Below are 23359 nucleotides of genomic sequence, written 5' to 3'. Positions count from 1 at the left end.
GATTCTAATTACTAGTTATATAACAAAGTATTTTGTAAAAATTTAAATAAAACTTCATTAATAAGGAATAAATACATTATTTTATTTTGGTTGACACTTTTCATTACATAACTCAATTATTTCATTGCATAGTTATTTATACATAATTTCAGCATGTATTATAATCAACTAAATGCATACAAAATAATATTCTTAACTTAGAGGTTATTTGAATCTTACCTAGTTCGCATTCGTTAAAGAAAAACGGTAAAATTTGTCTGTAGATTTTCACGCCAAATAAAAAAGGAACTATATTATTTAATTCATACTATAATAGAAATATATAATTTAACATAAAGCACCAGATACGCTCTGCGTAAGTACTAGAATTTGATGTTAATTTTTTAATATACACCCACATACCTAATACAAAGTTAGATTTCAATAATTGTTAGATATCTCAAAAGACAAATTAATCACAAAAGAAAAAATAAATTCTTGTAAAAAAACTTAATAACTAACTTATCAAAATTAATGTGATTACTAAAACCTACCATATAACACAAAATCTTTATTCACAATTATAAATTTTGACTGTAATTAGAATATTCAGAAGTTGAAAATCATATTGAAGATCACGTCATATCGTTATTTTTGATAAACTATTTAGGTATTTGTATCACAGACTATAGTATAAAAAGAGGCACGTAAGTCGAAATGAATGTACGTACATATTTGTTTGCGTGCTTAAATTCATAATCACAAAATGTGCGTTTAAAAAGCTTACCTACTTATAAAAATAATGCTTTTAAATTTAATTTTATACCTAAACTATCTACTCACAACTCTGAGCGCGATAACTATTTTATCACATTGGGCATTCAATCACTATAATACAATAAGTACTTATTTAAGAATTTGAAAATTTAAATCTCATTACGGTTCATATATTTTTTACGCTTTAAAATAATAAATATGGTTTTTTTTTGTTCAGATGAAAAGCGTTACTTTAATCCAGTTTCATTTAACTAAATGTAATAACTAATTTTGTAAAATTAATTCATTTAACCTATAAAAATTATGTCAATAATTCTTACATTACAATTCATAGCACACACATTAATTCCTTAGCACTAAGTTTTTAAGAAAAAATAGGTCAAGTAAGTAATACTACTTAAGTTTTAATATAAGGACCTAGTCCAAGGACTAATGCATTTATTTTTTTAAATCACATACTTAAATATTGTCACTTTTCACTAAGTTAAAAAAACAATTCTACAAGTAACCTAATAAATGGGTAATGATGTACTTAGGAGGTTTTTGGTTTATTTCATACTTACTTACTTGCGTTTAACGGAAGTTACACTGAAATATCTAATTAATCGCACTAATTGATATTATTACATCTATCAAACAAAAATATTCGGCAAGATTAAATTTTGAGGGGTCTCCCAGTTAGTTCGTTCCACTATTTAACAAACTTTTAAATTTTGATGAAGAATCATTTTGTCATTGATGATCAACCGGCTCATTCTCAGTGTAACCGAGATCTTACAAGAAGTCTCGAAGATATGTGTCAATTAAAATTGGTCGTATAGTACGCTACGTGATAAGCGCTTTGTCGTTGCCGTTCTTCTGCCACATTTCAGTTTCTTCTTTGTCAGGGTTCTTGTAACTGTGAATGAGAAAAAAATTCTTGGACTAAAGTATTATACACACGTAGATAAGTTATCATAGGGTGAGGAGAAACCTATAAGTTCATGTTTATTTTTCTCAATAGACCCCTTTGCCATCTTACAAAATTGAAATGAAACTGATTAAAAACGGATAATCAAGAAGCATACCTATCATGCATGCTTCTGCCCTGCATTAGAGGGAAAGTAAAAAAATGTCGGGTAAGTATCTATACTTGGTGATATATACTTCAACACAAATGTTTTCATGTGAGAACTTCTAAGGAAACACATCTTCAAGTTTAAATACTTCCTTCTTGTGACTAACAAATACATCTAGCTTAGTTAGTGGCAGGGTGCAACTGGGAACACGCCTGGATGAGAGAGAGACATCTTAAGCTAGTATACACGATCTCAAAAAAAAGAACTTTACTTACCCACAGAGTGAGTATTGTCGAACTAGCCTCTCTCCATCGTCAATGGTCTGCGGCATCGGCCGGCCCTTTGTCTCCGGCAATAACATCCCGAACACGGCGGCCACAAACGCTGTCACACCCAGGATTAGCAATGGAAGGGAGCTCCATATGAGTTGCTAGAAAATAATTTCCGTTATTCTTAGACTTAGGTAAGTTTTGAAATCCAAAATTATATGTTTAATTCATTATTTATACATACATACATCTCTTTCCCGGAGAGGCAGGGACTGCCTCTTTCCACTTGCCACGATCTCTGCATACTTCCACATTCATAACTCTCTTCATGCAAGCTCGGCGGTTTCGGGTACTTTTGACCTGATTCATTATTTATCAAGGATACCATTTAGACAGCCAACTGTAGGTACTGCTAAAGAAGAAAAGCTTGTGGCGACATCTATACGCCTCAGGTCACAAAATCAAAATCACACAACGCTATCAGTCAAAAACAGCGAAAAGTCTATATCGCTCATATGCTCCAATCCGTGAAATCTTTGCTTGCGAAAGTATTCACGGATTGGAAATATGGGGTATAATTTGGATATAAAATATAGTATCGTTGAGTTAGTATCTCGTAACACAAGTCTCGAACTTACTTCGAGGCTAACTCAATCGGTGTTTTAAAACAAAAAAGAAAGTGTAAATTAAAAGTGATGTTGATTAAAGTGCTGCTACATACATACATACATATGGTCACGTCTATGTCCCTTGTGGGGTAGACAGAGCCAACAGTATTGAAAAGACTGAATGACCACGTTCAGCTATTTGGCTTAATGATAGAATTGAGATTCAAATAGTGACAGGTTGCTAGCCCATCATCGCCTTAAAAAAGAATCCCAAGTTTGTAAGCCTATCCCTTAGTCGCCTTTAACGAAATCCATGTGAAAGAAATAGCGTGGTCCTATTCTTTTTTTTTTGTATTGGTGCCGGGAACCACACCGCACGGCTACTCACATTGTTTTCTGGATTTGTTTCATAACTTCTGCAGATGTCATCGTCATGCATAAATGTTACTTAAAAAATTAAAAAAAAAAAAACTCACAGAGTATACGATGTACGGCGACATGACAGTCGCCACGTATCCGCTGACGTGCACGAGCGAGGAGCCCGATGCGCGCACGCCGGTCGGCAGCAGCTCCGTGCTCCACTGTATGGCGGCGTTGTACGACATGTTGATGCAGAAGCGGGCCATTATGGCTAGTGTCACTTGGGGGATGCCTGGGGTGAAGTAGGAAATAGGTATTTCGTTGTGAATGTTACTGTTTTTACGTCTTTTTCTCGCTTCCCGATCACATCATGACGGACGTCCCGGGTTCGAATCCCGGCCAGGGCATGATGAGAAAAGAACTTTTTCTGATTGGCCTGGGTATTGGATGTTTATCTATATAAGTATTTGTTATAAAATATAGTATCGTTGAATTAGTATCTCGTAACACAAGTTTCGAACTTACTTCGAGGCTAACTCAATCAGTGTAATTTGTCCCTTAAAATAAAAAATCATAACTCTCTTGTGAGGAGTCCAGGGTGGACATTTTTACTTTTGTCCTGGATCAGTACCTAAGGGTATGTTAGGATTTACACGAAGCGTGTCACCTGTGCTACTTTGAAGGGGTACATATTTAAACCGATATTAGATCATGGTTAAAGCTGCATTTTAAAGTAAAAGCAGATTAATGTGCCTTTCCCCTTAGTCGCCTTTTACGATATCCGTGTTAAAGAGGTGGTTCTATTCCAAAGTGCCGAGAACCACACAACATACTACTGCCTATATGTAGGTATTTGCTACCTTATCCCTCAATCGCCTTTTACCACATCCATGAAAATATGGTGGTTCTATTCTAACGGGCCGAAAAACCACACAACATACTGCCTATATTTGCTATTTAATATGATAATAACTTATTACCTTTGGGGACAAATGCAGCAATTAATGTAAGAATCCCAGCAGTCAACATAGGGCCACAGGTCAACATTCTACGGCCCCACCTGAAAAATATAGGTACAAATTAAAGATTAGATAGTGTGATAATAATTGTCCAAATCAATGGTAGGCAAAAACTCATCATCAGATCATTCCACTCGCAATTAACCATACATACATACATATAATCACGTCTATATCCCTTGCGGGGTAGACAGAGCCAACAGTCTCGAAAAGACTGATAGGCTATGTTCAGCTATTTGGCTTTAAGATAGAACTGAGATTTAAATATTGACAGGTTGCTAGCCCATCGCCTAAAAGAAGAATCCCAAGTTTATAAGCCTACCCCTCAGTCGCCTTTTACGACATCCATGGGAGCGAGATGGAGTAGTCCTGTTCTTTTTCTATCGGTGCCGGGAACCATCCCTGTTTAATTCTCTCGCTTCCTCTATTCATCCAACTTTTCTTACACTAAACCTGACCATTTCCTAGAACGTGTCAGATTTATACAAGTTCGTTTCGTTCATTCGTTCTTTTATTATCAACAAAATCTACTCACCTATCTAAAAGCATAGCGAGGAGAGTCACCGAGGGTATCTCCGTTGCTGAAGTCAGTGTAAACGTGATGAAGAAGTCCAGCCCCAGTCCCTCCGACATCCTCACCAGCCCGTCGAAGATCAGGGCACAGGACATGTAGACCATTACCATGAAAATCATGGCATTCCGGAGCGGGGGACTTCGGAACACTGAGAGGAGAGATTCGTTGGTTTCCCGCGTTTGACGAGACGCTACCTATAATGTTTATTATACAAACATACATACATACAATCACGTCTTTATCCCTAACGGGGTACACAGAGCCAACAGTCTCACAAAGACTGAAAGGCCACGTTCAGCTGCGGCTTAATGATGATGTTTATTACAGCCACTTATTTCTCAAACAGAACAATTTTCGGAAGAAAAAAGAAAGATTGTTGAACATAGATGTGTTTTAGGGAACAATTGATACCTGTTTATCAGAGTGTGCCGTGTGGTTCCCCGCACCAATACAAAAAGGAATAGGACCACTCCATCGCTTTCCCATAGATGTCGTAAAAGGCGACTAAGGGATAGGCTTACAAACTTGGGATTCTTTTTGAGGCGATGGGCTAGCAACCTGTCAATATTTGAATCTCAATTCTATCATTAAGCCAAATAGCTGATCGTGGCCATTCAGTCTTTTCAAGACTGTTGGCTCTGTCTACCCCTCAAGGGATTTAGACGTGACCATATGTATGTATTATCAGAGAGAGACTGGAGCGTTGATCCAACGCGTGCATGGAAATCACTTGAGAAATGTGCTAGTCTACATATATGTGACGAAGATATGACTTGTAATCCCATTACGTGGTCAAGCGTACAGACAGACTATTGCAAATCAGATTTTGGGATTGGCTTTAACAGCACAGCTTGCGTACTTAAAACATACATACATACATAAAATTACGCCTCTTTCCCGGAGGGGTAGGCAGAGACTACCTCCTTCCACTTGCCACGATCCCTGCATACTTCCTTCGCTTCATCCTCATTCATAACTCCCTGCATGCAAGCTCGGCGGTTTCGGGTACTCTTGACCTGACCCTTTACCAGGACGTCCTTAACTTGATCAAGATACGTTCGTCTGGGTCTTCCCACTCCGACCTTACCCTCCACACTCTCCTTGCATATCTGCTTAGTCAACCTGCTTTCATGCTACTTACAACAAATTCGTCGATTACATCCTGAGGCACTTTAGTCCCGTTGACTCTTTCGAAGCGCCTCACCACTTCCACGGCCTGATTGATGCGGCCCCGGGAAGACAGCCACCTGAGCGAAAAATTCAAAATTGAAAATTTTTATTCATTATTATAGGATACTTTATATCGCTTAATAATTGTCAAAACGTATGGTTTAACAACATTGGTTGACGTCAAATAAATTACTTAAAACTAAGTTTACTGCCGCTTCCAAGGCGTCAGTGTAGAAGAAGCGGTAACAAACTGCACTGCAGCATTTTCTTCAAAGGAAGGTAGAATTAAGAAAATGTAGTTTGAAACTGTCATCTTTTAAGTTAATTAATTTCTTTTTAAACTTAAGTTAGTGTTTAAAGTTAAGTGCCGTGTGGTTCCCGGCACCAGTACAAAAAAAGAATAGGACCACTCCATCTCTTTCCCATGGATGTCGTAAAGGCGAAGGGATAGGCTTACAAACTCGGGATTCTTTTTGTAGGTGATGGCCTAGCAACCTGTCACTATTTGAATCTCAATTCTATCATTAAGCTTAATAGCTGAGCGTGTCCTATCAGTATTTTCAAGACTGTTTGCTCTGTCTACCCCACAAGGGATATAGACGTGACCAAATGTTAAAACTTAAGGTTTATGGCAAAACAAGGCACCCAGAACAGGCTATTGACATTTTAGCTAATTAACTTTGTCCCATATAATTAGCCATAAACCTTCAGGAACTAGAATTGACACCGCCATAGCACCCAGCACGAGCGGAGACGTGACTAATCTCTTTTCAATCAACCACGATACTTGGCACACCGTAACAGAAATACCAAGGCTAAATGACATGTTTCTTACCATGCTGCAGTGCAGTTTGCTACCGCTTCTTCTGCACTGATGCTTTGGAAGCGGCTGTACTCTCAGTTTTAAGTAATTTATTTGACGTCAACTAATGTTGTGAAACCAAAAGATACCTATGACAATTATTAAGTGACTAGCTTCCGCCCGCGACTCCGTCCGCGCGGATGTCGGTCTCCGCGTGAATGGTTTATTTCTCCATTATGAGTAACACTGACAGTGACATCTTATAAATATCTATTGGACCCGAATACGGGTAACGCAACGTGTGTTTATTATATGTACTTATAGATATCTATAAGTACATATAATAAACACACGTTACCTATCCCTTAGTCGCCTTCACACTTCATATCTATATAGATATGAAGTGTGAAGGCGACTAAGGGATAGGCTTATAAACTTGGGATTCCTCTTTTATGCGATGGGCTAGCAACCTGTCACTATTTGAATCTCAATTCTATCATTAAGCCAAATAGCTGAAGGTGACCATTCAGTCTTTTCAAGACTGTTGGCTCTGTCTACCCCACAAGGGATATAGACGTGACCATATGTATATGTATGTATATGAAGTGTCCTGTATGAATTTGAATTAGACCCGACTTACCTCGCACTCTCAGGAACTAGAAAGGGCACAGCTATTGCACACAGCATTGGCGCTGACGTGACTATCAGGAGATTCCTCCAGTCAGCTATCCACACGGCCAGCCAAGGCAGCACCAGGCATCCCGACCCGAAGAACAGGGCTATGGACATGTTGGCCACCCAAGTACGGTGGCGAGGGCCCACGTACTCCAGAACTGTTGAGAAGTTTCATCTTTGAGACATTTCAAACCTACTAATGTTCAAATTCAAATTCAAACTTTTATTTGCATAATAATAGTTTGAATTTGAATTTGAACATTAAGTAGTAGTTCAACAAGGTCTTAAATATTATGTATAACAGATCTTCATATTTACCCTTTCTGATGTTGCAAACATTTATTATACAAACTTATACATAAAGTTACCTACTTAGTATATAATGTTCTAAAAGAAAGGAAAAGGATTCTCTGTTGGAGGGAGGAAACGAGTTAACTAATTTTTTTTTCGTACATACACAATAGTCACGTCTATATCCCTTGTTGGGTAGACAGATCCAACAGTCTTGAAAAGACTTGTAGCGGGAGCGATGATTCGGCTCGACCGCCAACAAAGGGAAGATCTTCCGCCCGGCTGGGTGTTATGCCTGGGGAACCGCGGCTCCGACGGTGTCGTGTCGGAGGTTGTATATATAGCTCCAATCCATGAAATCTTTGAAATCGCGATTTGGATTCTTCGCTGCTATTGGCTGAGCGCGTCAATTTCTTCGCGATGATTGACAGTAGTTGTTTGATTGGATGTTGTGACGAGTGGCGTAGAGATGTCGCCACAGACTGAATGGCCATGTTCGCAAGGGTTATAGACGTGATTATTTGTATGTTTGTACCACTGACCTAATATATACATCATCATAAAACAACTGTCATATGACATGCCGACCAGAAATCTGGCCAGGGCGAAGTCCCACAGTCCGGTTGTGAAGACGCTCGCGATTCCGCCCACAAAACCCACCAGGTTCGTACCTGAAATTAATGTGATTAAGTTATTAATTCATTTTACGAGACAATAACCTTATTTGGTAAGTATTAGTTAATGATAGAATAAAAGAATAAGTAGTACAGAAAATTGAAGAACGTCAAAGATAAAGCCTGAAGAGATAATAAACAAATTACAAGTACAGTAAAAGCTCCCTATTCGCGCTTCCGTCATTCGCGTTTTCACTATTCGCGGTTTAAAAAAATGCAACCCAATTTCTTTATTCGCGGCAAAAAATTTCTTTATTCGCGGATCTAAAATTTCATACAAAATTCCAGTAGGTGTTTAAGGTAATATATTTTGCAAGTGCCGTCAAATGGTACCACCGAGCACTTTGACCTAAGCCGCCTTTGTCGCATTTGCCTTAAACACCGCGGTTGGCGTTTTTGAAAATGTAAACAAACAGAAGAAAGCCACCTTATTTCTGAAAAAATAAAGTATATTTTTAAATGTTGATCATCCGTTATTTGGTAAAAGGCGCTTTGCCTATTTTATTGTTTTATCTTTCACATTCGTTACAAAAATTGTGCTCGAGTAACACGTCTCTACTGCTCTCTTCGTTCTTCGTAATTAATAATGTCAACTAAAAAAATTGAGAAACGCTTTTCTACACAAAAAAATCTGTTACCGCTTAAAGTGAAAATAGAATTATGCTTGATTGTTTACGCCTTGGAGAGTATCTAGGAACGTATCCCCATAACCCCATATAAATTACCATTCTGTATTCACGGTTTCTGTATTCGCGGCATATTTATGGAACGTATACCCCGCGAATAAAGAGATTTTACTGTAACTTTCGTGTGTACCTAAGTAGGTATTATACCTACTTACACACGAGAGTTAGCTCATAACTTAAGCCGAAAAGCCTTGCGTTTGAGAAACTTCCTCATTCGCATGTCGAATCATCACCGCGCTAACTATAACCGTAAACCAATTCCAATAACCAAATTGCCGCGCTAATCTGTCCGTACAAACATGTGGTTTAAAAATAAACATCGTCAACCATAACCAACCAAGGTTTCCTTAATACATTGTCGACTTTCATACATTTATGGTGCAAACTGTGTCGTTTAAATAAATCTAATCATTTTATTGCTTGTCCGTGATCGCATTGTTTTATTGCCATTTACTAATGTTTTCCTGATGTATTCTGTTCACGTACTGAATGACTCTTTGCATGGAAATGCGATTTTTCAAATCTTTGTAAATTGTTCTGGCAACTGGTCAAGTCAAGAGTAACCAAAACCGATGAGTTTGCATGAAAAGCGTTATGATTGTATATGAAGCAAATCTTGGGGTCGTGGCAAATGGTAAGATGTAGCCTTCCCGTGCCTTTCCCTCCGGGAAGAGGCGTGGTTTTATGTAAGTATGTAGGTGTGTAAATTCTCAAACCCTAAAATAAAGTATGAGATCAGAACAAGCGTTATCCAAAGATAGTATTATCAATCTAATCACGATAAATTCGTGATATCCGTACGGATGTACTTAACTATCTATCTACTTAATTAATTTTTGATACCAATAGGTAGCGACCCGCCCCAGCTCTGCACGAGTAGCAATAAACATATAAACCTTCCTCAAATAACCCTGTGTCCAACATATAAAACAGGAACAAAATCTGTCTACAACTTTCCGAGGTTAGCGCATACACACAGACAGAGAAAATAGGGACACTTTAGATAATGATTATTTGTAGTAGTATCGTTAAATTAGCGATGTGTTTGTAGTTTATAAAAAACGTGTCATCTTTTTGAGTGTCAGATTAGCTTCGCAGATACGAGGTTCTTTGAGATTTGGCGGATATGTCAAATTTTTAAATATTTTTCCATCTGTTTTCATATATTGAACGAAGCGCTCAGTCCCTACATACTCTGTGCTACATACCTATGCTAATCATAAAACATCATTATGAGCAAGACATTAACTATATTCTCAAAAATCACATTCTCGAAATATGATATTCTCGATATATCATATTTATACCTAGACATCATATTTGCGAATAATTATGTACTCAAAAAATCATATTCACTATAATATCATATTCACAACTAGGTACCTTAAGTAGGTCGTCGATATTTTTGATCCAAAAGTAACATCGGCAACAAAAGTAATTAAACCACTTAAATTATGTTGTAAAACTATTGTTAAACTAAGTCGTTTTTTCGTAATATAGTATCGTTGAGTTATTATCTTGTAACACAAGTCTCGAACTTACTTAGAGGCTAACTCAATCTGTGTAATTTGTCAAAAAAAAAATTGTTTACCGATATCTCTCGATAATTATAAATCGATATTATAAAAAGTTAAGTACCTACTTAAGTTTTTTCCTAGATATTGATTAATTTACCCGAACATTGATGTAAATCTATTGTAAGGTAGCTTTCGATATGAAACTGTCTCTATGTATCCTCATTCTTACCAACCAGGGCGGGCACCCGTCCGAAGTTGTCGGCTAGCCAACCGAACAGCAGGCCGCCCACGAAGGAACCCACGAAGAAGATAGCCTGGGCTGTGGGCCCGGCGCTGGCGAACTCGCATACCCAACCGCGCTGAAAGAGAGTAACTACTTTTTATTGGTAATTTGATAATACGCAACAAGATGGGGACTAAGATGGTCCATGCAAGCTGAAATAATTTGCTCTAATTTGAATAAATTCACTCTGTAGCGGGAGCGATAATTCGGCTCGACCGCCACCAAAGGGAAGATCTTCCGCCAGGCTAGGTGTGATGCCTATGGAACCGCGGAACCGACGATGTTTTGTCGGAGGTTGTATATATAGCTCCAATCCGTGAAATCTTTGCTTGCGCGATTTAGGTTTCGCTGTTTATGACTGATAGCGTCGCGTGATTCTGTTTTTATTTTTGTGACTTGTGGCGTATAGATTTCGCCACAACTCTTACTTTGGAAATCCCTATGTTTAAGATGCCAGGGAACATGGAGATGCGAGAAATTTCGCGAGTCGCAATATGCGTTTACACTGTACATATATAGGGTGTAGTATAGTAGGTAGGTAGGTAGTAGTGTAGGTATTATGTGGGGTGCAAATGTTTTTCACGTCAAAATTCTTGTCTTACCTCACTGACGACGGTCTGGTACGGAATATCTCCCAGTTCAAACTCCCAGCCGTTGAGGCATGGAGTGGAGGGGGTGCCGGGATCAGGGGGCTGCATCGTCAGCAGGACTTGGCTCCAGTTCGCGTCGAACGTTTTGCAACGCTCCCATTCGAATGGGTCGCCGGCGCGAGACGGCGGCACGCTAAGATTCCGTCTGGAAAAAGGTTATTTTGTGTGGTTATTTAGGTCATTTAATTACATATAGGTATAAATCACGCTGCTTCTCCGAAAGAGAAAGACGGAGACTACATCTTGCCACTTGTCACGACCATTTGTTTATTGTCTTTTCTAAGAACAAACAAATGATTCAGTTCGTACGTGTAATCAATTTTTATCAAAGCCATAGAAATGGTTTCAGTATTTATCAAAATTTTGAGTTATGACAAAGCGTTGAGAAGAAAATTTCTTAAAACTGTTTGTCTTGTCAAGTTATATATGATCCTCAGGTTCCTTGGGGAGTGTAGCTGTATTAAGGGAGGTTTTTTTGAAATACGTGATATTACCTTCCACATAAAATAGATCAACTCAAGCATTTTTGCCATACTAAAAAAAAAAACAAAAACCTGCATCTTACGTGGATATTTTTATAGGAGCACATTCTTACGTAACTAATTAAGCTGTGTCTTGCGCATTCACATAATAAGCACTTATTTACTGCATTTTTATTGCGATGCGTTTCAATTATAAAAATTGTTTTCATATAAGTGTCAAGTAGAACAACTTATTGAATTGCAAATCATTAATTACATAATAATTTTATAGCAGAACGCAAACCTAGCGGAACTTGGTAATTAATAGGCAGGCAGGCTGACAAAGATTTCGTTTACCTAAGTCTTTCCGCGGGGCAAAAGGGAGGGGTGTTATACTCGTAAGTTTGACGTGTCTTACTGTGAATGTCTGTTTATGGCGTCGTAGCTTCCGAACGGATGAGAAAAGAATTATGAGCTTGATTGCTCTTGCTTATGAAAAAATTTAAAACATATCTACATATAACCATAATCTAGTACTCCATTCTTTGTCAACAGCATTTTCTTTCTTTTTCATCTGATGAGACTAAATCCTTTGAGAAACCGGATGAGAAAAGAATTATGAGCTGGTGACCCAAATTGTAAACTTAGTATGAATTACACTCATCCTTGGATCATAATTGTCGTACTGGGCGGAGAGTTTATTGATAAGGTCCAATTATAAGCAAGCCAGATAATGATATGAAGTGGCTTCTATTTGACTTCCGCGCTCTGTAACCCATGGGAACCTCAGCCGGCTTAATTGTCATTTATGTTATCATAGAACTAGGTTAAAGTTCTTATAGATATGTCTCTCGCCTCGTCTCCATATATACATGCTGTAACTAGTAGACCGTTTGGTTCGACCAAGGGAAATCTAGGACCTAGACCTTGAATCGTAACAAGAAGAAGCTAATCCAGATAATATCACGAAGGTATTCCAGTCCGACAACCGCAAATCCAGCTGTCACCGAAAGAACATCACCCAGCTTGCATCATAATTGTCGCACAATTTAAACTCTAGTGTCTCACTCAAGGGCCGTGTGGTTCCCGGCACCAATAGAAAAAAGAATAGGACTACTCCATCTCTTTCCCACGGATGTCATAAAAGCGACTAAGTCCTGCAACCTGTCACTATTTGAATCTCAATCCTATCAATAAGCCAAACAGCTGAACGTGGCCTTTCAGTCATTTCAAGACTGTTGGCTCTGTCTACCCCGCAAGGGATATAGACGTGAGTCTATACCTAAACACCTCACAGACCTCTCTCACCTTGTTACCACATCCAAATGCTGTAGCTCCGGAACCCTGCACCAGTGTCGTTGCGGTGTAGCAGCAATGAACATCTGGACAAAGTACACGAACGCGAAGATCACTCCGAACGGGAGCATGGCCAGGAACAGCCACTTCTGGTACCGTCCCATCTCGCCAACATGCTGGAGAACTGTCTCCAGGACGTCGTCATCCTGGTGGTCTTTTTTGTTCAGTTCTTCTTTCGCCTCCTGGTGAAAAGAAAGGTTTTTTTTTAAATCTAGTATTGTACATCCCAATTCTATGGTAACCGCAGCTCAGCTCACGTTAAACGGAAATTCGGCTTTTGCCATTCCCATTGGGGAATTTCTGAAAAAAATAGTAAAGAGTAAAATAGTCTAATACACTTCGGAATCTCCTTCAACGCGATGGGCTAGCAACCTGTCACTAAGTATTTAAATACCAATTCCATTATTAAGCCGACCTGAACGTGGCTGATTTCAATCTTAGCCAGACTGTTGGCTCTGTCTGGCTCGTGAGGGTTAAAGACGTGAATTTATGTTTATTTATGTTTATTTATGTTACAATACGTAGCCTTCCGCAGCACACAGAGGGAGACAGAGAAAAAAATGTCTTATCAACAAACGTGGACCTTGTACCATCCCCGAGGATCAGGAGCTGATGAAAACATCACAGGCCATTGACGTGCAAGGAAACAATCTCATTCAATTGACAACCAAGTGACGAGTAACCAAGGTTCTAAACTGAATCCCTGTTCAAACTTAAATTAATATTAATTGGTCCAGCGCCCGAACACAAACTTCGTAAGTAAAACAATTAGATGAAAAAAAAAATGAAAACAACCATATAAACATAATTTCGTACTCCATTCTTTGTCAACAGCTTTTTCTTTCTTTTTTATTTTCTGCTGAGACTAAAACCTTTGACGACTCATACAAGTCTTTGCCAATTAATAAATTTAAGAAAAGACTGCATGAATTTTTAATTTTTAATTGTTTTTATTCCATTAATGATTATTTTAATTTTAAATTTTAAATTGTATAATTACTAATTTTTAAATTATTAATTTTGAAAGTAACGCAATTATTATAAACAATATTTACATGCCATACTTCTGGCGGAACATGTAAGATCACATATGTATATTTCTAACACCCATTTGTACCATGTTTCAAGTAAATAAAGAATATTTCATTTCATTTCATTTGACGATTGCCCAGCCTCCACGACCACCACCATACTATAACTTATAGGTATAAAATAGAATCCAGCGCACCTGATGGCAGAACTCGTTCTTAGTCCCGATCATTACACAAAACAAAACAAATTTAAGTCTGTGATCTGCTGAATAAAAATATCACTGATCTGACTTATCTGAATACGTCGCGTGCCCTCGATAACCGGCTGGTAACTGTCAGATAACGCGAATCCTATCGGTTAATATATTCGCGATTAAACAAACGTTGCATTTCGGAAATTCGAAAGGTTTATCTCTTTTGTTCTATCAATTTACATACATTTTACACTTTCCTGTCGTGGGCCTGCCGGAATAAATTTCTCTAGAAAAAAGTAGTGCCCTTGTACTGAATTTCTGTTTATTTTAAGTTTTATTCTTATTATCCTTGATGTACATAAATATAAAAATAAATTAACAAAAAAAAAAGATTTGACTTCGATTGTGATAGATCAATTAAGCTGGATTATTATCATTCACATAGCTGCGTCTGTCTTTTATCTAGGATCGCAGTCTTTCGCAATTCCCGAATCATCTCGAAAAAAAAACGAAAATAATTTCTTTTATTCCTTGTATATTAATGAAAGGTAAAAAAGGTAAGGAATAAGAAACGACGGTAGAAACTTCATTCGCCGAAGCAGCCCTTAAATAATATAGAGGAAGCATATCCTCCCGGATTTCTGATACATACAGTTGGCAACCCGAACTGGAGCCTATAGTTACTCCATAACCTGTAACTATTCTAAAGGTGTATTTCCTACCAAAGAACCAAAATTCGAATTATTTAAAAAGTTTAGGAAGATACTAGGAGTACACATAATCGTCGAATATGCAATTTCAATTTATTAATTGCATATCATTTTGCACATTTCAGTTGTAACTACTACTACTATCAGTTTTAATAATGGGTACAAAACGAACCCTGTAGGGTATAGCAAAATTAAGATTGGAACGGCAAGCGGTTTAATCAATTTGTTTATATAAGTATCATTTGATTTTATTAAATTAGATTAGTTCATTTAATTAAATTGAAAGTGTAATACCAAATAGCTGAACGTAGCCATTCAGTCTTTTCAAGACTGTTGGCTCTGTCTACCCCGCAAGGGATATAGGCGTGACCATATGTTTGTAAAAAGGTAATGAATGTGGAGTAAGATCTGTCAAGATCGTAGCAAGTGGAAATTCATAGTCTTTGCCTACCCAATAGCCGCGTACCCACCTAGCGCACAGGCTCGCGCGGCAGCCTCGGTTGATGTATGAATGTATAACCTACCTATATCGTTCACCTCGTTTGATACGTATATTCGCGTAAAATTAATTACCTATTGTACCTACTTTTATTACAATAGCATAATATGTTTACCAATTTATATTCCGCTAACGCCAAAGAAAACTAAACAATATGTAATCAGGTAAATAACCTAAAAACATACTGACAAAGATTTTATTCATAAGTAGGTACCTTGTAAAACCACATATGATACAGAGATACATAGATTTGTTTACTTACCTATTTGTTTACTTATTGTTTCTAACCAAAAAAACTCAAAACTTTGGGGCGAATTCGATTAAATTTGTAGTTTTACTTGTAATACCAGTAACATTACATCATTACATAATTTTACGGTTTGTCTGGTGTAATCCTAAGAAGCGACATACCGCAAACAGGTTTTATTACGCAGAAGAAAATACGAACATTTTAATAAGCACATTATTAATTAGCAGTTCATAAGTGCTTCAGATCATATTGCCTCTTAACTGGAGGATTTCATTACATTTTCCACTAGCCCTGATCGTACGAACCGAAGTACGAGACTTATTTTGCTAACTCATGAAACTTTTCATGTAAGCTCGTCTTTAAAATCGTCTGAAAAGCTCGTCAAGGTATAGGTCAATGGGTTTAAGGCATCAGGCATTAGATATTTCGTTTAGGGTTTTTACCATTTTTCCAAGTCCTCCGCTAGGCATAAACTTGAAGATAAAACGTTTTCACATTGATCTCAATTCAAAATGTTACTAGCTAGACAGCCTTACAACTGCGTAGATAACTACATGAATCATTCCTATATTTTCAAATACTATATGGCATTTCTATTGTCTTATATATTATTCCGATTTCTATGCGTTGCTCCCTCAACGTACCCGCAAATAGTGACAAGAATTATGGATGTTAATTAGTTAAACACGATAAAAACTTAATTAAGCAATTAACGTTTTGTCTCCTAAAATAGTCTTGCCACTACAAATTTGGCTGTTCACGCATCGAATTTTGTCAATATGTCACGGTGTTTGTTCGTCACGAATAAATTAGCCGCCACTAGACAGAGATAATTGGAGGAAACCTGTGTACAACCTCCGGGTGCCTTTCGACACGCCAATTTTGATTCAATTTCGTTTATTCGAGTCATGATGACTTTTAAATTAAGAAAGGAAAATAATTTTATGCATAAAACTTTAGTTAATTTGCTGAAAAAACTGACAGTCAAGATTAAGAGAGGTTGCGCTGGTTATACGGAACTCATTCTTAGGCAGAATATGTAGAACGTTTGAAAGATAGATATTTTATAGTAATAAGGTATTAACTAGTTGCACACACAATAACCCTCTAAGGACAAAACGCACAGAAAAGGTGTAGGTAAGTATTATTTTGAGTATGCCAAATAATAACCACAGATTCATGATAGATAAAAAAAAACTCTTTATTGCACCATAAGAGTAAAACATACAAAACAACACAAAGTAGATGTAGATGGTACAAAGGCGGACTTATCGCTAAAGCAATCTCTTCCAGTCAACCTTTGGGTGGAAGGAAATCCAACAGGAGATTGGCGTTGGCGCAGAGCAAGATAAATAAATGTTTGAACATAATAAAATATATATCTATAATATAATACATATAAATACATACAAATACGCATAAATACAGATAAATACATAATAATAACATATACTTAGGATAGAGTAGAAAGATAATGAGACCTAACGAGATTTTTGAAACTATTAATAGTCTGGGCTTTCCTGATATCTACAGGGAGAGCATTCCATAGACGGACAGCTTGTACAGTAAAAGAGTGGGAGTAAAAATTGGTATTGGATGTCGGTAGTCTTAGTCGTAGGGTAACCGTGCTACGCAGACTGCGGGTGGCGCCTTGGGCATCGCTATAAAAATTGAAGCGCTCCTTTAAATAAGATGGAGAAAACGGATTAAATAAGACCGAATAGAGCATTGTTACAATATGCAAATTGCGACGGAGTCGGATAGGAAGCCACTTCAGCTGCGAACGGAAAGAAGAAACGTGATCATATTTGCGAAGCCCAAATATGAAACGTATAGAAAGATTTTGAAGACGCTCGAGTTTGTTTAACTGTTCCTCAGTGACATCGAGATAAGCAGTATCAGCGTAATCAAGGAGAGGGAGAAGACGAGATTGTGTCAGCGCAATTTTAGTATCAATAGGTAGAAAATTACGTAACCTTCTAAGCGAGCTGAATGCTAAGAACATTTTCCTGCTCACGTCCTTAATATGATGCGACCATGACAAAGTTTTGTCGAATATTAAACCCAAATTTTTTACCTTGTCACTAAAAGGAATTACCACATTATCAAAATTAAGAGGAGGCACTAATCTCCAATCAATACGAGAAACAAAATAAGGGCTACCAATTATGATTGCCTGCGTTTTAGACGGATTCACCTTAATTCCAAAAGATCTGCTCCAGTCAGATATTCGCATCAAATCACCATTAATAGAGGAAATCGCGGAAGGTAAATCAGCTAATGGAGAGTGACAATAAATGATCTTTCGCTGGAGTCTTTATAAGTACATATAATCTAGGATTTTATAAAAATGTCCGACTGTGTTCTTATCAACAGATCAGGAAATTAACCCACTCAATCAAAAAAAGTGGTCAGTCATTAACCCTGACTTTGGTTGCTAGGGTAAGGGCAACTCGGTTAACCGCATGCCTTTTGCAAGCTCAGCTTTCGTGCAACCACGTTGAATAGCGACACGCGAACGAGATACCATCAAAACCACAGGGCAAGTTAACCTCAAATATACAATACCTGAGATCTAAGCGATAGGTATGTAAATAATTTCAAACATAGGTACCGCAAAATAAATATATGATAAAGTAATCAGAAGATTAACAGGATGGCCCAAAGGCGAAGAAATAAGAAAGAGCCCGAACTGGCAGCCAACTCCCCGCCTATAGAGCGTTAGAGGTGGAAATTTTTTTAGTGGGTTGAACACACACGCAGAATAGGGCACTATTATCACTAACCGCATCAAGCAGGCATAAATATATCCATTTGTGTATGTAAAGGTAACATCATTGTCCAAGTATTATCTTAGATTACTCTGCTATCAACTTGTCAAAATCTATGTCAAAACACTTCTAGCTACTGATATAAACATCAGTTCGGAATCACGCATGATAAACTGTAGGTACTTGACTTGACAGCGGTGTGACGCCCCTGACGCATCGAAACCCTGACATGCTTCCAGCTGGGACGGCCCTTTGCCAAGACTTAGCACCATAATCCCAAAATTATTTATGTGAAAACTTCTTAAGCAGCTGCACTTTTTTGGATGAGTATAAAATGTTAAAATCCCATTTGGACACGTGACCTGATGGAAAATTTGTAAGATGTTTAGACGAATTCATCCGCGGTGTCAGCATTAATAAAAATATATCAATGCTGCCGGCACTGTCGGAGTACAACCCGTTGTTTTTCTTACGTGCATTATTTTTAGGTTAACAGGAGACTCCTTTTATTTGATATTCCACCTAGACAATATGTATTACCTAAAAAAACTCCCTACCTAAAAAATTAGATTATAGCTTATGACACAGGTTGTATTAGATCAAATAAATACCCACAACCTTTGGACCGTGGTTAAAGTCGAATAGAGGGGGACGCAACATCCCTGTGGGGGATGAATATGATAAACTTATTGCTATAAATGTTAAGCACTGTCGCATTGTTGCATCTACAGACTGCATCCATAGTCATCGGAATACCCACCTAATGATTGTATGGTTGCATCGCTCTCACATCGCATTCAGATAAGCCAGACCCGCCTCTGCTTGTTGTGTTCAAATAACGTAATGACATGTAATGAGCAGGCTTTGTGACCGTCACATACAAAAAGTGCAATAACCTAGATATCTAGACTAGAAAACTGGGTACTAAAAATTGTGTAATACATCTATATACCTGTGTGAAACTGTTTTTCTATTTTCTTATATAAATTAGGTCCGCCGTGTCATCATCATCTTTCTGATGTTTGTTCGAGATCACATCCTCGGAGCCCAGAGTCCACCTATGTTCACATCCAGAAGAAGTGACTTATCTTCTTTTGGATGACTCAATTTGACCTCTGCGATCCTGTTAACATGGAAGCCACGTTCATTTGCCTCAATGTACAGGTTGCCTTACTATGTCTTTCTCTTATACCTGACGCCTTTTAACGTTCGTGGACCCTCATTTCTAAATCCTAAGTGCACACCTAGATAAGAAACTACATGCCGAATGTCATATATCTAGACATTATGGTTAATCTTTATGAGTCTTATGATAAGGGGTAGGCTTATAAACTTGGGAATCTTCTTTTAGGCGATGGGCTAGCAACCTGTCACTATTTGAATCTAAATTTTATCATTAACCCAAATAGCTGAACGTGGCCTATCAGTCTTTTCAAGACTGTTGGCTCTGTCTACCCCGCAAGGGATATAGACGTGATTATATGTGAATGTGAATGTCTTTATGAGTCAAATGATATGAGCTTTGTTCACAGCTATGGAACGGATTTTGCTCTTTGGCAAATATCAGAATTTCGAGCAATAATTGTTATGAGTTTCGATGAGAAAAAAACTTAATTAGATGATTACTACTAGGAGTAGTAACTACTTGTTATACCGGCTTCTTTAGACGATGAAAAAAATGGAAGATTTCGGTATTGTGGTGCCTACGAGAAACGACTTGTTTACACATTCGGTAGTTAGCGTGTTCGTATTGTTGCTTTCATACCTATAACAATCATATTTGTAAACATTTGCAGTGATATCGATCAACATCATTATGTGTTAGGTATTTTATAAAATGCCGATTTTGGGAAATGTGAAAGTAAATCTGGAATGTAAAAAAATCATCCATATTTTTGCGCTTACATTTGATGATGCAAACGTACATAAGTAATTAATTATGTATTGATGAGATGATGCTGATTTTTATGATACCTAGTCTATCGAGAAGGCTAAGCCTTAAAACAACAGAACAGCTCCGATTCTAAATCGGGTAATAAATAGTACTTATGTTTTTCTAGATTTCGCTTGGTATATAGCTAGGTATACTTAACTACAATAAGTAAATGAGAATAATAAGATAGTTGAAAATATAATATTAGAGCGGGAACTACTTACATAGTTATGAACTTTTAAAATCAGGTTAATTTATTTGCTGATTGCTGAATTGAGTATTTAATTTAGAAAAGTGTTAAATTAGTAGTTGTTCAATTAGTGGCTCCCAGATAGACGTAATCGGTACTCGACTGATAAAAATAATTTCAGCTCGTGTTTGATCAATACCTTGTGATAGTTAATAATTAGATTAAGTGCATCAGTGTTTGCACGATCAAGTTAAGTAGACAGAGCCAAAAGCCCAGGACTTGGAGATCACGTTTCCTGGAATTAGGATTGCTTTATTCCAGATTGAATTAAAATTAATTCAATATCTTCATTCAATGTTAATAGCTTCAATGTAAGTATTTTCTATTTAAGAGACAAACGTATGTATTTTTATTTCGTAGCTATATTAACCAGATTGAACAATATGAGGCAATAACCTCTCACTATTGTCTCCTCCAACATGTTTTTTTTTATTGAAAAGTAACACGTTTAATCAGGCGTAACGTAACGGCAAGAATAAGAGCTTCTTACACGATAATATCATTTTCTTATGATTTACGAGGATAAGTATTAGAACATACATACATATGGTCACGTCTATATCTCTTGCGGGGTAGACAGAGCCAACAGTCTTGAAAAGACTGAATGGCCACGTTCAGCTATTTGGCTTAATGATAGAATTGAGATTCAAATAGTGACAAGTTGCTAGCCCATCGCCTAAAAGAATAATCGCAAGCCTGTAAGCCTATCCCTTTATCACCTTTTACGACATCCATGAGAAAGAGATGGAGTGGTCCTATTCTTTTGGTCAATGGCGCCGGGAACCACGCGGAAATACAATTTATGTCCGTGAGATTGGATCTTCATTAAGTCACTTGGAGAAAGTTGTCTAGTGTCCTCACCAAAAATGTTAAACAGGGTATTGTGGACCAAGTGAGATTTATACAAAGGGAAAGTTAAATCTTGCATGTTTGTACTTTCTTTTAAGGTAAATCCTATCCTTAGTTTAAAATTAAGGTTTACGTTTCTAGAAATGAAGAAATTTTGTACGAACTCGAGTACCTTTTTTCCGTTTAGCGTTCCCAAACTCCTTTAATATAAAATTTGCGATCTTTTTGGCGGGAAATTAAAATATATCTATAATTACAAAATCACCACCAATATAATAAATTAAATTGAAAGTAATTTTATTTGTTTGTTTGTTGTCTATTCACGCGTTTTCTACTGAACTAATCTTCTTGAAATTTTGCGTATATATAATTTACTAGCGACCCGTCCCGGCTTCGCACGGGTGCAAAATTTATACATAAAAACCTTCCTCTTGAATCACTCTACCTGTTACAAAAAACCGCATCAAAATCCGTTGCGTAATTTTAAAGATTTAAGCATACGGACAAAACAGACTAAAATAGCGACTTTGTTTTATACTATGTAGTGAAGAGTTTGGAGAAGGACATACGGTAGGTACTTTTCATCCCTTACAAATTATACCCCAAAATCTTCAGTAAAAATAACGAAATTCTATATGAGATAAGTTTTTGGGAAAAATTACAATACACGACAAAAACCTATACGATCATAAGCCCGAATATAGAATCTTGTATTTTTATTACCTATGTTCTTTTTAAAGAATTTAAACGTCTCTTTCACATTTAAAAAAAAATTCACCGCAAACAAAAACCCACTAAAAAAAGTCATTTGAAGTCGTTAAAAATTACAAAGAAACTAATTTTTTTCCCTTCTATAAGTCACCTACGACATATATTACTCGTACATGTTATGGGAGTAACACTCCTTTCTACTCTCACTCCTTGAAGACGGTATCCATTTCTTTTTGTATGAGCTCTTGAATAGTGTAAATAATATAATTATTGTTCGAGCAAAATTACGAGCTAGGTATTTATCTAGTTCAATCTTTAGTATGTACCTTGAAAAAGAGTTTAATAATTATTTCTCCGACTGTCTACCACACTCGAATATGAAAACAAAACATGTGCCAACTTACCATTTTTTGCTCGGAACGATGTAAATATAGCCCAAGCTTGTGAACGGCCGCAAAACAAAATTAAACTTTATTTTTTGGTGACATAAGAGTAAAAATTCACTGTCACGACATGTTTATCATTAAAAAGTGTATCATAATTAAAATAATCGAGTATATTTCTTGTTATATATGAGTGGGTTGGCGCGACCACTCGGCGGCAGTACGAAGTTGGACTGCCAGATGTTCGACACACATGAATGAATGATACTGATGTAGAATTAAAAATTAACTCTATTTCTGATGTACAAGAACTAATTTGGAATGTTATTGATAATTCTATGGGGGTAAGATCGGTCACGGGACCCGGCAACGGCTTCGTTGATTTTTTTTTAAACATGGATTTTCAACTTTGTTGTTTTGTCCTGTACGGTAGCGCAGTGCGGCAAATTCGCAGAGACCAATGAGGTTACAGTTCAGAAGTTATCGGTATACAGGGTCAAGGGCGCGTAGAATTTAACAAATTTGAAAACTAACTAAAATAGATTAGACAGCTGCTGAAAGAACACATT

General features: G+C 37.2%; 1 protein-coding gene across 2 annotated transcripts; it reads right to left on the bottom strand.

Annotated features, from left to right (window-relative positions):
* Positions 1-61: 61 nt before the first annotated feature.
* LOC106137297 (solute carrier family 22 member 3-like) lies at positions 62-23005 on the bottom strand. 2 transcript variants are annotated; one of them, XM_060954363.1, is made up of 12 exons: positions 22812-23005; positions 13162-13391; positions 11345-11537; positions 10689-10818; positions 8125-8253; positions 7257-7449; positions 5786-5891; positions 4606-4838; positions 4032-4111; positions 3168-3343; positions 2090-2244; positions 62-1654 (listed from the first exon to the last, which is right to left on the bottom strand). In XM_060954363.1, the coding sequence occupies exons 1-12, from the start codon at positions 22812-22814 to the stop codon at positions 1582-1584; spliced, it is 1701 nt and encodes a 566-aa protein (XP_060810346.1). In that variant the 5' UTR covers positions 22815-23005; the 3' UTR covers positions 62-1581. The 2 variants fall into 2 exon arrangements, with proteins under 2 accessions (XP_060810346.1, XP_060810345.1); XM_060954362.1 differs by lacking the exon at positions 22812-23005 and adding an exon at positions 14438-14568.
* Between the last annotated feature and the right edge of the window lie 354 nt (positions 23006-23359).

Source organism: Amyelois transitella, chromosome 4 (genome assembly GCF_032362555.1).
Source record: "Amyelois transitella isolate CPQ chromosome 4, ilAmyTran1.1, whole genome shotgun sequence".
Taxonomy (NCBI): Eukaryota; Metazoa; Arthropoda; class Insecta; order Lepidoptera; family Pyralidae; genus Amyelois; species Amyelois transitella.
This window is presented reverse-complemented; position numbering and strand designations above follow the sequence as displayed.